Source organism: Microchirus variegatus (genome assembly GCF_963457635.1).
Source record: "Microchirus variegatus genome assembly, chromosome: 4".
Classification (NCBI taxonomy): Eukaryota; Metazoa; Chordata; class Actinopteri; order Pleuronectiformes; family Soleidae; genus Microchirus; species Microchirus variegatus.
The window spans coordinates 26,658,166-26,671,862 of NC_139805.1; the positions used below are offsets into that span (position 1 = coordinate 26,658,166).

At 36.2% G+C, this 13,697-nt stretch overlaps 2 protein-coding genes across 2 annotated transcripts; one reads left to right on the forward strand and one right to left on the reverse strand.

Annotated features, from left to right (window-relative positions):
• Positions 1 to 759: 759 nt before the first annotated feature.
• Positions 760 to 3,116, forward strand: cUnh1orf146 (chromosome Un C1orf146 homolog; the record flags this gene model as incomplete). Its single annotated transcript, XM_083888264.1, has 5 exons — positions 760 to 807; positions 1,045 to 1,138; positions 1,687 to 1,858; positions 1,975 to 2,053; positions 3,003 to 3,116. 5 exons carry the CDS (start codon positions 760 to 762, stop codon positions 3,114 to 3,116), a joined length of 507 nt encoding a protein of 168 aa, XP_083744390.1.
• Positions 3,117 to 3,358: 242 nt separating this feature from the next.
• On the reverse strand, positions 3,359 to 12,362 carry LOC310926164 (glomulin-like; the record flags this gene model as incomplete). The annotated part of the gene is made up of 17 exons (XM_083888265.1): positions 3,359 to 3,544; positions 4,156 to 4,250; positions 4,355 to 4,490; positions 4,566 to 4,629; positions 5,556 to 5,665; positions 5,797 to 5,881; positions 5,975 to 6,048; positions 6,135 to 6,176; positions 7,703 to 7,792; positions 7,883 to 7,913; positions 8,277 to 8,330; positions 8,414 to 8,580; positions 8,682 to 8,775; positions 8,944 to 9,169; positions 10,977 to 11,091; positions 11,251 to 11,376; positions 12,324 to 12,362. 17 exons carry the CDS (start codon positions 12,360 to 12,362, stop codon positions 3,359 to 3,361), a joined length of 1,734 nt encoding a protein of 577 aa, XP_083744391.1.
• Positions 12,363 to 13,697: the final 1,335 nt, after the last annotated feature.

Here is a 13,697-nt window from a genome sequence, read left to right on the forward strand (position 1 = left end):
AAAGAGTATAATTATGAGAGCTCAACCTGGCCCAGTAAGATAAAAAGTTGAAATTATGGGATAAAAATTTTGAAATTATGAGATAAAAAGTCAAAATTATGAGATAAGTCGAAATTATGAGATAAAAATGTTGAAATTAGAGACCAAAATGTGAAACTGAAACAAAAAGTCATAATTGTGAGATTAAAAAAAAAGTCTACATTACATATTTTTATTATCATGGCTAAGTTAAAAAATATATATATATATTATTTAATAATAATTATTATTAATAAATTATTATAATTTTCAAATAGATTTAACATTTGAATTGATTCCAAATACAATAGTAGCTTTTGGGTTTGTCCCACAAATCCACTGCTGTGGTTTCCAGAGCTACCGTCATGTTATTGTTATTAAACCTTCTGTCCAGTAGAGGGCAGACAAACACAGCCTGACAATAAACACTTAGAAACGAATGTGTATAGAACATAAAACCACCTGCAGCAGGTTCTCCTCCTGTAGTGAAGGCGACCGCAGCAAACGTGCCAGCGGCATTCATGAAACTCGATAGCGTACGTCAGTAACGTCCACGCTCACTCCACACTCACAACAATACATACATGTTATACGATACCACAGCGACCTCTTATGGCTGTATGTATACACGTCCACTGTACACTGGCTGCAGTGTGGAAAAGCTAATGTCTGTTATTGATTAATGATTAATTAAAGGTGTTTAATGAAGCAGTGAGAACAGTAATATAAACACACAAAGACATGACTGCTCCGTGGAAAACAACCATCATAGTCAGCACCACACTACAGGTACAACTTAATTGCACAAACAGCCAATGTTTGAAAGTTTAAAATGCTTAAACGCTTAACAGCTAGCAAACCCCATAGTATTAACGGTGTTAAGCTAATGCTTTAGCATTATAGCAAACAAACAAAAAAGAGAATATGCTTAAATACAGTAACAGTTAAAGTTTCAAACTTCTTTTATGATGGCTTTAAATAAGTTAATTGACGTATTATCGTTGATGAAATGTGTTATTGGACTAGAACCACGATGTTAGTAGTATGCTAACAGCACAGCACCATCGCATCCGGTCCTCAGACAGCGTTGAGCACGGAGCCTTTATTTTCCCTCTGTCAGGTAAGACATCACAACTCAATTCATAATATCATTATAATAATTATACTATTATGTCGCTATTTTTTACTGCCATTTTTTAAAACTCACAACATAATTTTATTGTCGTATAATATTTTGTTATGTTTAAAAAAAAACAAGTTTTATGTTTTTTCATAAATGTGATTAATTTCTGCTTTCTTTGCTCCAAGTAACAAAGAAATCCTTCAAACTGAATTATTTTTTTGGTTTTATAATATAAACTATTTTGAATTTGTATTTTTATATTCCTATGTTTTCTATATTTTTATAGCTTATTCTACTCCTATTATGTATTTGACACTGCATCTGACCTTTTTGACGATGTGTAATTCCATGGTGTGGGATTAATAAATTGTCATCTAATCTAGTAATAATAATCCGATAACCTTACCCTTATATGGATATTTTGGATAATAATAATAATAATAAACCTGACTTACACTTTTTAAGTCACAGTCACAAAAATCATAGGTTGTTGTGGATCTTTTGTCAATAAACAAAAACATTTGTTTTTTTCAAATTTTCCTCAGGAATTGCATTTCTATTGTTGGACACTCAGGACCTCCCCGAGCATTTTGAGGAGTCTGGACTCACTGAGAGGATCAACAAGTTTGTGCAAGTTCACCGGAACAGCTTTCTCATTCTATTTGCTCCTTTTATTGGGAAAAAGGAGCTGACAATACTGTCAGAGATTCAATGCAGGTAAAATGATCTCTTCTAACCCCCCAAATTTTTTTTGTTTAATCATGTTAAATCGGCAAGTCGGCAGCCATTTTTGTTATACTGTCCAGTCTGACAACTGTTCTTTTCTCTTTCAGATTCTTTGGCACCAACCTCAGGATTCTGCCCGTACGAAACAACACTGAGGTCGTCAAAGGAATGCTAACAATCGCCAAGGTAAATATAAAGACAGAACACAAGCAAAGTTAGTTGAAAAATGATGGAAGCCCATTTCCGCCAGTGTCAAAAAACAAAAAGATCCCACTATTTCAAAATAATGAGATACTATCTCGAAATAATGAGATAGTATATCAATATATTTACTTAGTATCTCAATATATTGACTTAGTATCTCAAAATAATGACTTAGTATCTCATTATATTGAGATACTATCTTGAGTTAATATCTCAAAATAATGAGATAGTATCTCAATAATTTGACTTAGTATCTCAATATTTTGACTTAGTATCTCAATATATTGACTTAGTATCTCAAAATATTGAGATAGTATCTCAATATATTGACTTAGTATCTCAAAATAATGACTTAGTATCTCATTATATTGAGATACTATCTTGAGTTAATATCTCAAAATAATGAGATAGTATCTCAATATTTTGACTTAGTATCTCAATATATTGACTTAGTATCTCAAAATAATGAGATAGTATCTCAATATATTCAGATACTATCTCATTATTTTGAGATAGTATCTATCTCAATATTTTGACTTAGTATCTCAATATATTGACTTAGAATCTCAATATATTGAGATAGTATCTCAATATGTTGACTTAGTATCTCAAAATAATGAGATAGTATCTCAAAATAATGAGATAGTATCTCAAAATAATGAGATAGTATCTCATTATTTTGACTTAGTATCTCATTATTTTGACTTAGTATCTCAATATTTTGACTTAGTATCTCAATATATTGACTTAGTATCTCAAAATATTGAGATAGTATCTCAATATATTAACTTAGTATCTCAAAATAGAAAGTATCTCAATATATTGAGATACTATCTCATTATTTTCGAGATAGTTGGATCTTTTTTTTAAAACTGGTCTTCCATAAAAAAAATGAATGGTGCAAGTAAACCTTTGCTGGTTTCCTGTGCAGGCCACCAGTAAGCCCCATGTGGACAGTATCTGTGAGCGCATGTCTCATGCTCAGGCTCACATCGTTGAAAACAGTCCAGTGTGGGAGATGCTCAGAGACATCCAGCTCAGTTGATGAGCATGCATGCAGCATGTTATCACAAAGCCCTGTAGTTCTATTTGATGTTGACACACTTTATAGAGTGAACATAACAAATGTGAAGGTTGAAGATGTTTGGAAAAAATAACCCAGAGGTTTTAAGCGATGCTTAAGAATAAGGCATAGATAAACATTGATTGATTGATACTACTCTGTAACTTGGAGCAAAAATAAAGACATGAGAAAAGATTCAGCAGTACACTTTTATTACCGTTTCTTCAGCAGTTCAATTTGAAGTTGGTGGAAGCGACGCTAACAGTGTCTTGAGTTAGTGGACATGCGGACAGTTCGTCCTCACTGAGCGCAGAGTTGTCTGGAATCTTCAGGTTTTCCACCACGATCTCGTCAATGCGAACAATTAGACTCTCCATGAGGTCAAATGTCACCAGAGTGCTCTGCAACACCTGCAGCACAAAGGACAACAGTCAGCTAGCAAAATGACGTGTGTAAATTCCAGTGTGTAAATTATTTAAATATCAACAAAAGTTGCATTTTACAAATGTTGCATACAACTAATTTCCGTGGTTCTCGTTATAGCAGTGTTTAGATTTACGAGAAGTAGTTTGTTTTATGTCAAGACAGATGGAGGCAACAGAAACGTTGTGCTAGTAAACCTGCAAACATTGGCTAAAATCACCCAGAAGCAGCCATGAAAAGTTTCAGTCGTGTATCTGCTCCTCTTAGTTCAACAGGCTGTGAACCCTGTATTGCTCACACTAGAGCTCATGCACTGGAGTTTGTTTGTTTGTTTTCTTTGACTGGAGACAAAATTAGGTCTGATCTAGAAACACTATGTGAAGGTTAGTTTGAAGATAGTACGATTGCTGCTGTATCTGGAGATTGGGATCCTTTGTGGTTGTCTGGCGCCCATCCAGTCAGTAGATGGTGCCCGGGGAGTCAGGGTGTGGAATAGCCGTGTGTGGAGGTATGGGTGGGAACCATGTTATACAGAATACTAAAATCACCACAAGTGGCACACTGCAGCTTAATTCATAGCACAACATTGTTTTTATACCTGACGCTGACCCTCTGGGGACATGTTGGACACCTTCTCGTGCTTCACTGTCATGCAACTGACTAATCGCCCAGATCTGACAGCATCTCTGGCTTCTGCAGGAGGGTGACAGACGATTGATCACACATATATATAAAAACAATACAATCTATCGCACAATGTGCGGTTATGTCACAGAGATTGTCAGATAATGTATCACCTCTAGCTTTGAGTTTCTGATCTTCCCTCAGTTCGTTGAGCTCAGCAGAATAATACGGTCTTGATAGGCCGATACACACACGCAACGTTTTCAGGTATTCATCTTTGATCCTGCACAGCTCAGCCCACACACCTGTCTGAGGGAGAGAATGGATTTGATCAATGTTTCTGCTTTGAGAGCAGTGTTAGAATGTCGAATGAGTCAGACTCACTTTGCTCCATGGTTCTTTGTCTCTAATGAGGAGGTAGCGTAGAAGATTCAAACTCTCCATTATCCTGGAGAAACAAAGACAGTCTAGCTTCACAATGTTACATTTTGACAAATGGGTATGTAACTGTATTATGATATGATTATGACAGGCTTTTCCCACTGGAAGCTGATGTTTGTGTCACTTTGTATTAATGTCACTGCACATAGGTGTTGTTGACCCATTTCTGCCTCCATCGGCAGGTTCAAATGTGTTATTTAGGGACGTTGGTGTTCGAAATCCTTCATTCAGATTTACCTCAGTAGCACAAACTCACCACAAGGGGCAACATTAGCCCAGAAGCTCCTGTGTCCCAATGTGCTAAAAAAAAGCAGTATAATGGGGATGTTATGTCTTGACTTAAATTAAACTTAACCGTTTAACCCCCTTTAGTCCTGTCTGGACTTTTTTGCTCGAGAATAACTTTCAATATCTGGTTACAATTCACTGCATGTTAAAGTAGTGTAATAACAATATAAAATTAGAAAAAAAAAAAAAATTATTGAGAAAAAAACACTGCAGTTGTACATGAACACTAGAGTTTGTGTGTTAAATTTGGAATTTGAACAGTATAAAATGTATTTTAAATAGTATTTGTTTGAGACTTTTTTGTCTCAATGTTCAAAAACAGGCCAAACAAATGGAAACTTATGTAAAGGCGTTTTTCCAACTCTTTCCTCTCTGAAATTTAAATTACCGTAATAACCATGTTTGCTTTGGCATGCAAATTCTCAGCTTTCAGAAACCGTTGGAATCTTACCTATGGCACAAACCATCGCGTAAGTACGGTAATACAAAGTTCATCAGCAGGTCCATAATTATGAACTGTTGTCCTGACAGTTTATGTGTTTTTTGATTGAAATAAAATACAATATTTCAAAAAAGATCTACGGGATTTCTCTTTTACATGTACTCTATACGTCTAGCATACAGTTAAGTTAAGTGTAAAGTCACCTGTCCATACTGTTGAGCAGATCTGTCTCTGCAGCTCGTGGTACACTCAGCACCAAAGACAACAACGAGATAAACTCTTCTCCCAGGAACCATTTATTGGCGTTAGCAGGCTGAAGACAAGAATGATCAGGAATTAAAACATGCTTTAGAAAAGATTAAACCGTGATGAAGGTAAAACACAAAGAGCACATTTTCTAAATTATTCTCAGAGATACTGTAGTGATACGATGTTTAAACTCACTTCCATGGAGAATTCAACCTGCTTCCTGATGTTCTTCACGATATAACCTTCCACTCCTGCGTGGCTGCTGGTTTTTAACATACACCTGCAAAAATTATGTAAGAAATCATGCTTTTAAAATGAATGTTTTTCAGATTTATCAGATTTTTTTTTTACAATATTTGACTTTTCCTCTCACCTGAAAAACTTGTGCTTTGCCTCAACATCCAGTTTATCAATGAAGAGCTGAAAAACCTGCAGCCCTGATTTTCTCTGGAAAAGAAAAGGTCAAAAGTCAAATCGATTTTCGTATTTGTTGAACTGTACCAGATATGGATCGAGAATTTGTAAACACTCACCAAATGTTGCATTGGACAGTCGGTGAGTATCTGTCGCAGGTTCTGTGGATTATAAGGCACCATAAATCACCATGGTCACAGAGCTTCATTTTACATCATTAATGTGTTTTTATTATGAACAATAGATCGTTCCATATCAAAACAAACACTTTTATTTTGAGATTCTGTGAAATGTTGTCACAAATATTGTTATTTCAGTATCATGATGGATTATAGATAGATGCTATATCTAGCTAGCTTTGTGATAGATAGATAGATAGATAGATAGATAGATAGATAGATAGATAGATAGATAGATAGATAGATAGATAGATAGATAGATAGATAGATAGATAGATAGATAGATAGATAGATAGATAGATGGTATATCTAGGGGGTCGTACCTATGTTCCCCGGGTCCTATGTTTCCCGTTTTTCCCAAAAAAGGTCCACTTTGTATGTGACAGGGGAACATAGGACCCTCTTTTTGAAAAAGGGTAGGGTTAGGATTAGGGTTAGAGAAAGGGTCCTATGTTCCCCGGTCACATACAAAGCGGGGAACATAGGACCCGGGGAACATAGATACGGTCCCATATCTAGCTAGCTTTGTGATAGATAGATACATAGTTACATAGATAGATGGTATATCTAGCTAGCTTTGTTAGATAGATAGCTAGATAGCTAGATAGATAGATAGATAGATAGATAGATAGATAGATAGATAGATAGATAGATAGATAGATAGATAGATGCTATATCTAGCTAGCTTTGTGATAGATAGATAGATAGATAGATAGATAGATAGATAGATAGATAGATAGATAGATAGATAGATAGATAGATAGATAGATGCTATATCCAGCTAGCTTTGTGATAGATAGATAGATAGATAGATAGATAGATAGATAGATAGATAGATAGATAGATAGATAGATAGATAGATAGATAGATAGATAGATAGATGCTATATCCAGCTAGCTTTGTGATAGATAGATAGATAGATAGATAGATAGATAGATAGATAGATAGATAGATAGATAGATAGATAGATAGATAGATAGATAGATAGATAGATAGATAGATAGATGCTATATCTAGCTAGCTTTGTGATAGATAGATAGATAGATAGATAGATAGATAGATAGATAGATAGATAGATAGATAGATAGATAGATAGATAGATAGATAGATAGATGCTATATCTAGCTAGCTTTGTGATAGATAGATGGATAGATAGATAGATAGATAGATAGATAGATAGATAGATAGATTTGTGATAGATAGATAGATAGATAGATAGATAGATAGATAGATAGATGCTATATCCAGCTAGCTTTGTGATAGATAGATAGATAGATAGATAGATAGATAGATAGATAGATAGATAGATAGATAGATAGATAGATAGATAGATAGATAGATAGATAGATAGATAGATGCTATATCCAGCTAGCTTTGTGATAGATAGATAGATAGATAGATAGATAGATAGATAGATAGATAGATAGATAGATAGATAGATAGATAGATAGATAGATAGATAGATAGATAGATAGACTAAAAACAGATACTGTTGTCATGTGTCTCACCTGTGTTGCACTGTAAAAACTGGGCAGTTCCAGCAGGCTCACTGGAAGACTGTTGTCCTGCACATTCTCCAAGCTTTTTGCGCACAACGCCTGAGTAACACACACAAAAAGAAGAAAATAAAGGATCACTTGTCTTCACTTGTCATGCTAAAAAAAAACTCTTCATTGATGTTTCCTCACCAGTCCTTTAAGCAAGTGGGATTCCTTTTTGCTGTCAAGGAAACAAGATGACAAATTATATTTGAAGAAACTATAACATATTATCTTCATGCAGCAATAAGTAGAATTTTGTAACCACTTGGAACCTCGACAGAGCAGATACTACAAAAAGTACCTTTTACCACCAGGTACTATTTTGGTAACGCAACTTAACCGTGCCGAGGCGAGGCGAGTAGAGCCGGTGGAAACACGCCAATAGACTTACAAAAAGTGCTTTTGTTTTCTGGCATCTTCTCATACTTAAGAAAAATCTGAGCTAACCAGTACTGATAGTTTCATGGTTTGCAGTTATTTTTGTTTTGATAATTGTGACATGAAATGTTCATATTGTCCCAGTAGTGAGCGCAACATTTACCTGCTGAGAAGTTGACTGATGTATTCCATGTTGCACTGCAGAACAAACACAGGACTGCAACAAGAGGAAAAGTGCGGTTAACCAATCAATCAAATAATCAGCAAGGTTTTTAGGCAGATTGCAGCTTATCATCACACCTGAACACTGCTGGAAAACTGTCCATGGTGATGAGCTGGACAAACAGCAGATAAGCTAGACATGCTCTGGATTCCTTGGACTGGCTGTTGTCGAGCAGCAAGCTTTTCCTCAGAGAGCTGTAGAACAGCAGCTCTGACACAGAGGCTGTGATTACAACTAGTGTGGCCTGTAGAGTTGGACAGTAAAACTTGGATTCATCAATTAGTCCAAAGTGTTTTTGTTTTCTTTTTCAAAAAAAAAAAAAAAAAAAATATATATTTTTTTTACCACTATCTCTGTTGCAAAGAGCCATAGCGACGACAATTTTCTGTCTTGCTTCAGCTCAGCCTCCAACACAAGTTCTCTCAAACTCCTCCAACAGCTGCAAGAACAAACTGATCATCAGCAAGAGAAGACTTTTGACACACTTTTCACCAAATGTGCCTCGCATACAACTTCAACTAATCATCTAATCGATCTAACGAAGTACACCATGTAATATTACACTAAACAAACACAGTTCATATAAAGACAGAAGGCGGCGGCGTACAACTGGAGAAGCTCGGTCCTCATCTCGTCGTCGTCTTTCCTCTTCACCTCCTCTGTCAAACACTTGACAAACCGAGCCAACACTTCACAGCAGTGACACAGGCCAAACTCGTCGTCCACTTCCTGCTGCTCTGTGTGAGGCACGGGCAGCCGGACCAGCTGATCCAGCAGAGCAGACAGAACCTCACCCACGCTGGCTGCCCTCCTCTCCTCCAGCTCCAACAGCACTGTGTTCCACACCACCAGACATTAGTGTATCCTTCAAATAATAACCATTAATGTACTACTACTACTAATACTATACTATAGATCATTAGAGTTCATTTGTAAAAGTGTCATTAGTTAAGTGTCTCAAATTGTATCTGTTACTCCATTGTATGCCATGTTTTCAATCTGAGAACTCTTCTATAGCTTCGGCCTCTTAATAATAAAATCATTTATTTTTAGATTAATCGTCCTATTTTGCATCAATATAAAATACAAATTAAATTTCACAACAAAAGCCAATAAAGATCCCAAAAAATGATACATAATCTATCTATCTATAAAGCAAGATGTATCTGTGTGTCTGTCTGTCTGTCTGTGACAGGCATATCTCGCTGACCAGTAGTCAGATTGCTAAGAATTAAAATATGGGTTGAGCATGGCCACTGTGCAACCTCATAAGGCACAAAGCAAATGTTTTCATTTTCGATTAGCATTAGCATAGCTAGATGTTGTGACTGTCAGCCATGCTGCTGGATCGTGGAAATGATCCATTTTCCCTGATGCACTTTGACAGTGAGCTGACTTTAAAAAAAAAAAAAAAAAATCTATCTCGGAATGACTTGAAATTTACCATCATAATAGTCAGCATCACCCTGAACAAGGATGCGTTGAAAATATTTGCAAACCTCTTAAGGAATAATTTTAATGAATTTTTGAAATTCAGGAAATTATCTATTTGCCCTGATGCACTTTGACAGTGAGCTGACTTTCGTCTCAAAAACAAAAAGTTTCTCAGAATTACTTGAAATTTACCATCATAATAGTCAGCATCTCCCTGAACAAGGATGTGTTGAAAATATTTGCAAACCTCTTAAGGAATAATTTTAATGAATTTTTGAAATTCAGAAAATTATCCATTTGCTCTGATGCACTTTGACAGTGAGCTGACTTTCTTCTCAAAAACAAAAAGTATCTCGGAATGACTTGAAATTTACCATCATAATAGTCGGCATCACCCTGAACAAGGATCAGTTGAAAATATTTGCAAACCTCTTAGGAAATAATTTAAATTAATTTTTGAAATTTAGGAAATGATCCATTTGCCCTGATGCACTTTGACAGTGAGCTGACTTTCTTCTCAAAAACAAAAAGTATCTCGGAATGGCTTGAAATTTACCATAATAATAGTCGGCATCACCCTGAACAACCCTGATGCACTTTGACAGGGAGTTGACTTTCATCAAAAAAACATGAGGTACATTTGTGTTGTGCCTAATGAGGTTGCACAATGTTTGTATTATGTTCCTTATCATGCATTACCTTAACTGAAATATCTTCAGTTCCCACTATAGGAATACATACTTCCTGCATTTGGCGTTCACAGTTTTGATTTCACATTTCTGACGTGCATTTTCCAGCTAGATCTATGATCGAGTAATTTAAAGTAACTTGATACTTAATCCACACACACACACACACACACACACACACACACACACACACACACACACACACACACACACACACACACACACACACACACACACACACACACACATAGAGTATATACTGTATATATAATACATTTTATGGAATTGCACAGTGAGTTGTGTCACCTGTTTGAAAAAGTGGAACCACGGTGATGATGGTCTCAGAAATTACTGTGGGGTGAACATCCTGGATTATTTGAAGCAAACTATGCAGAAGCTCGTCAGGTCTGCAAATCTTAACAAACAAACAAACAAACAAACAAACAAACAAACAAACAGACAGTCATTTAAGTGATGTTGATGATATACTGGTAGGAGAGGACAGGATTGTTTGTACCCACTCTGGTCAGATGTATGAGTGCAGCCTGGCAGTGATCTGGACACCTCTCTTTTTTAATGACCTCATTCACAAGAGGAGCAACGAGAGTGTGACCCATAGACGCCATGAGTCGCTGTGAGTGAGAAAAATAAAATAACACAAAAAAACAACCTTGTCAGCAGACAGGAGAACAGAAACAAAAGTCACTGATATCAGGAAAATAAAAAGGCTTCTAACAGTGTAAGATTGTGTGTTCAGGAGTGGACGGTGTGGGTGGTGGAGGACAAAATACCTGGTTTTTCTTGTCCTCGACAAAGTTCAGGAAACGTTCAGCATCATTCCCTGTGAGACATGCAGATCCCAAACTCCTGAAGTGCTTGTAGTCCTCTGGAGCTAAGTCCTCTTCAGGAGTGTCTCTCTAAAAAATAGGATTAACTATTAGCAAATATCTGATAAACATTTACAGTGTTTAATAGGGATGGCACGATGACACCATTTAGTGTCAGGTACCGATATCACAAAATCGAATATCCGCCCGACAGCCATTTAAGAACACATTTGTGCTGATGCTAATTTACCATCTACAGCCATTTCAAGCTAATTTCTGTTTATATTTTTTTACAATATGTTCATAGTGAAGCATGAGAAATGCTTTTTTTTTTTATCTGTCCGATATCTGATATCCGATATGGGGTCATCCCTGGTGTTAGCTCTATACCTATTTAATTATAAGTGGTGCTGTTCTGCCAGTGTCCATGAGGATGCCAACCATATTCATTGAAGTCAAACTAGGTGATGTAAATTAAATTGATAAATGACCACTGCAGATGATTAACTTTAATCTTAATTTGCAGCTTTTACAGCAAGTTATCAGTGATAATCACGAGCCAAACCAAATGTGGTGACGTAGCAGTTAGCTACTGCAACGCAACTGCAACAAGCTAGCAACAAAACTGATTTTTTTTTTTTTTTTTTTAACATAATATTCTGTATGTGTCTAAGACAAATTTCCTCCAGGACAATAATATCTACCCTATCTTATCCTAATTGTTATTGAGTTTAGTCGTTGCAGTGTTAGCTTAGATCTTAGCTTCCAGTCCCACGCTAACAAGGTGACAAAGACATCATTTTTCCACCGGTCAAACGGCTCTATATTAATGCTTAATGATGAAATAACATTATTTTTTGTTCACTAAAACAGCATGTGTTGTTTTATTCCGTCAGGTTAATGGAGTGAGTGAGGATGATTGGACGCTCTTGTCCAGTTTGGTGTCAGCCTGCACACACTGGAAGGATTCAGTCGAGTGAGTAGAGTGCGATCGCCTCGGTATAGTTGTGTTACAGTGACGCTCAGTGTTGACTCACCCATCTCTGGATCACAGTGTTCACCTGATCTTCATCCATCATCCGTGTCTCCTCACAAAAGTCTGTCATCAGTAGGTGTGTTTGTAATAGACGCTGTGCCGGTGTCTGTGTCGCTGAAGAAATGAATTTAAATCTCTGCTGGAGGCTCAGGAGACACAGAGAGAGAGAAGGAACCTCAACATAAACCTCTTATCTCCTTTTGTGCTTGTGTTGTAATCAGATTAAACCAGATCACTTAGGTGGTCACAGAAACTGTCTAGAAGCTTCTATTTATATAGAAACACTCATCTTAACCTCTCAAAACAAACGGTCCAGACATGATAGTAAACATTGCAGTAACTCTACTCTACTACTATTACTGTTACTAATACTATGATAATAATGAGAATGGAAATTAGGGAAACCGTTCAAACATTCTTCCATCATTTAGACATTTACATGTCTTAATGATTTGCATTGTGCTTCACAGTGCAACAAATGTCCACAACACAAGGCACAAAATAAAACAAATTAAAACTGATTAAATTAAATTAAACTGATGAAAGAAACCAGACAACTAAATTACATCTGATGAAGACAGTCACTTTATATGTTTATGTTAAACTTTTTAATTTTTAATGATAATTTGCAATCACATAACGTTGGATCATGTATATTATTGTTTATATCCAGCTGCAAACGATGTTAATATTTCGTTTTCTCTCTTTTATACTCTTAGTACACTTAGTTATTACGTGTCCAAAAGGTCATCACTCATTTTCCTGATAAATGTCACATAAATGAAGAGACCATTTATTCGTTTATATTCTTTAGGAGCTTAGAAAAACAATGAAAGCATGGCTTCCATTGGGGGCACAAAGGTTTTAGCCACTTAACAAAAGGCTCACCTAATAAAATGTATCAGTGATATCTTAAGAATATGTTGTCTTGCCTTTAGACAGCATTGTAAACCACTCACTCTCCTGCACACAATCAGCTATTGTAGCTGTCATTTGTTTGTTTGTGCTTCCATACTTGCACTTGCCAGTATGACCAGCAGAGGCCGCCAGAGGCTTGTTGCGTGAATGGGGTGAAGTCTGCCATATCTGATTGCCTTGTTTGGAAAGTTTGTGCCACTTATGTTAATGGTTTCATGTCTATCGCCATATGTCAGCTGAGATAGACAATGAATCATAGTTTTTCGCTTTTAAATGTCTAATTACTGACTTAGAAGTTGTTCCTTGTGTCCATACAGATGGCCATGCAGACGAACACATGGCTCTTTATTTTGATAGTGTGCAGAATGAAAACAGAAAGACATGAGGTGATAATGTCCATATTGTTCTGTTTTCTGTTGAGGTCGTGGTTGAAATGAATCGCGTTTGAGCCTGAGCC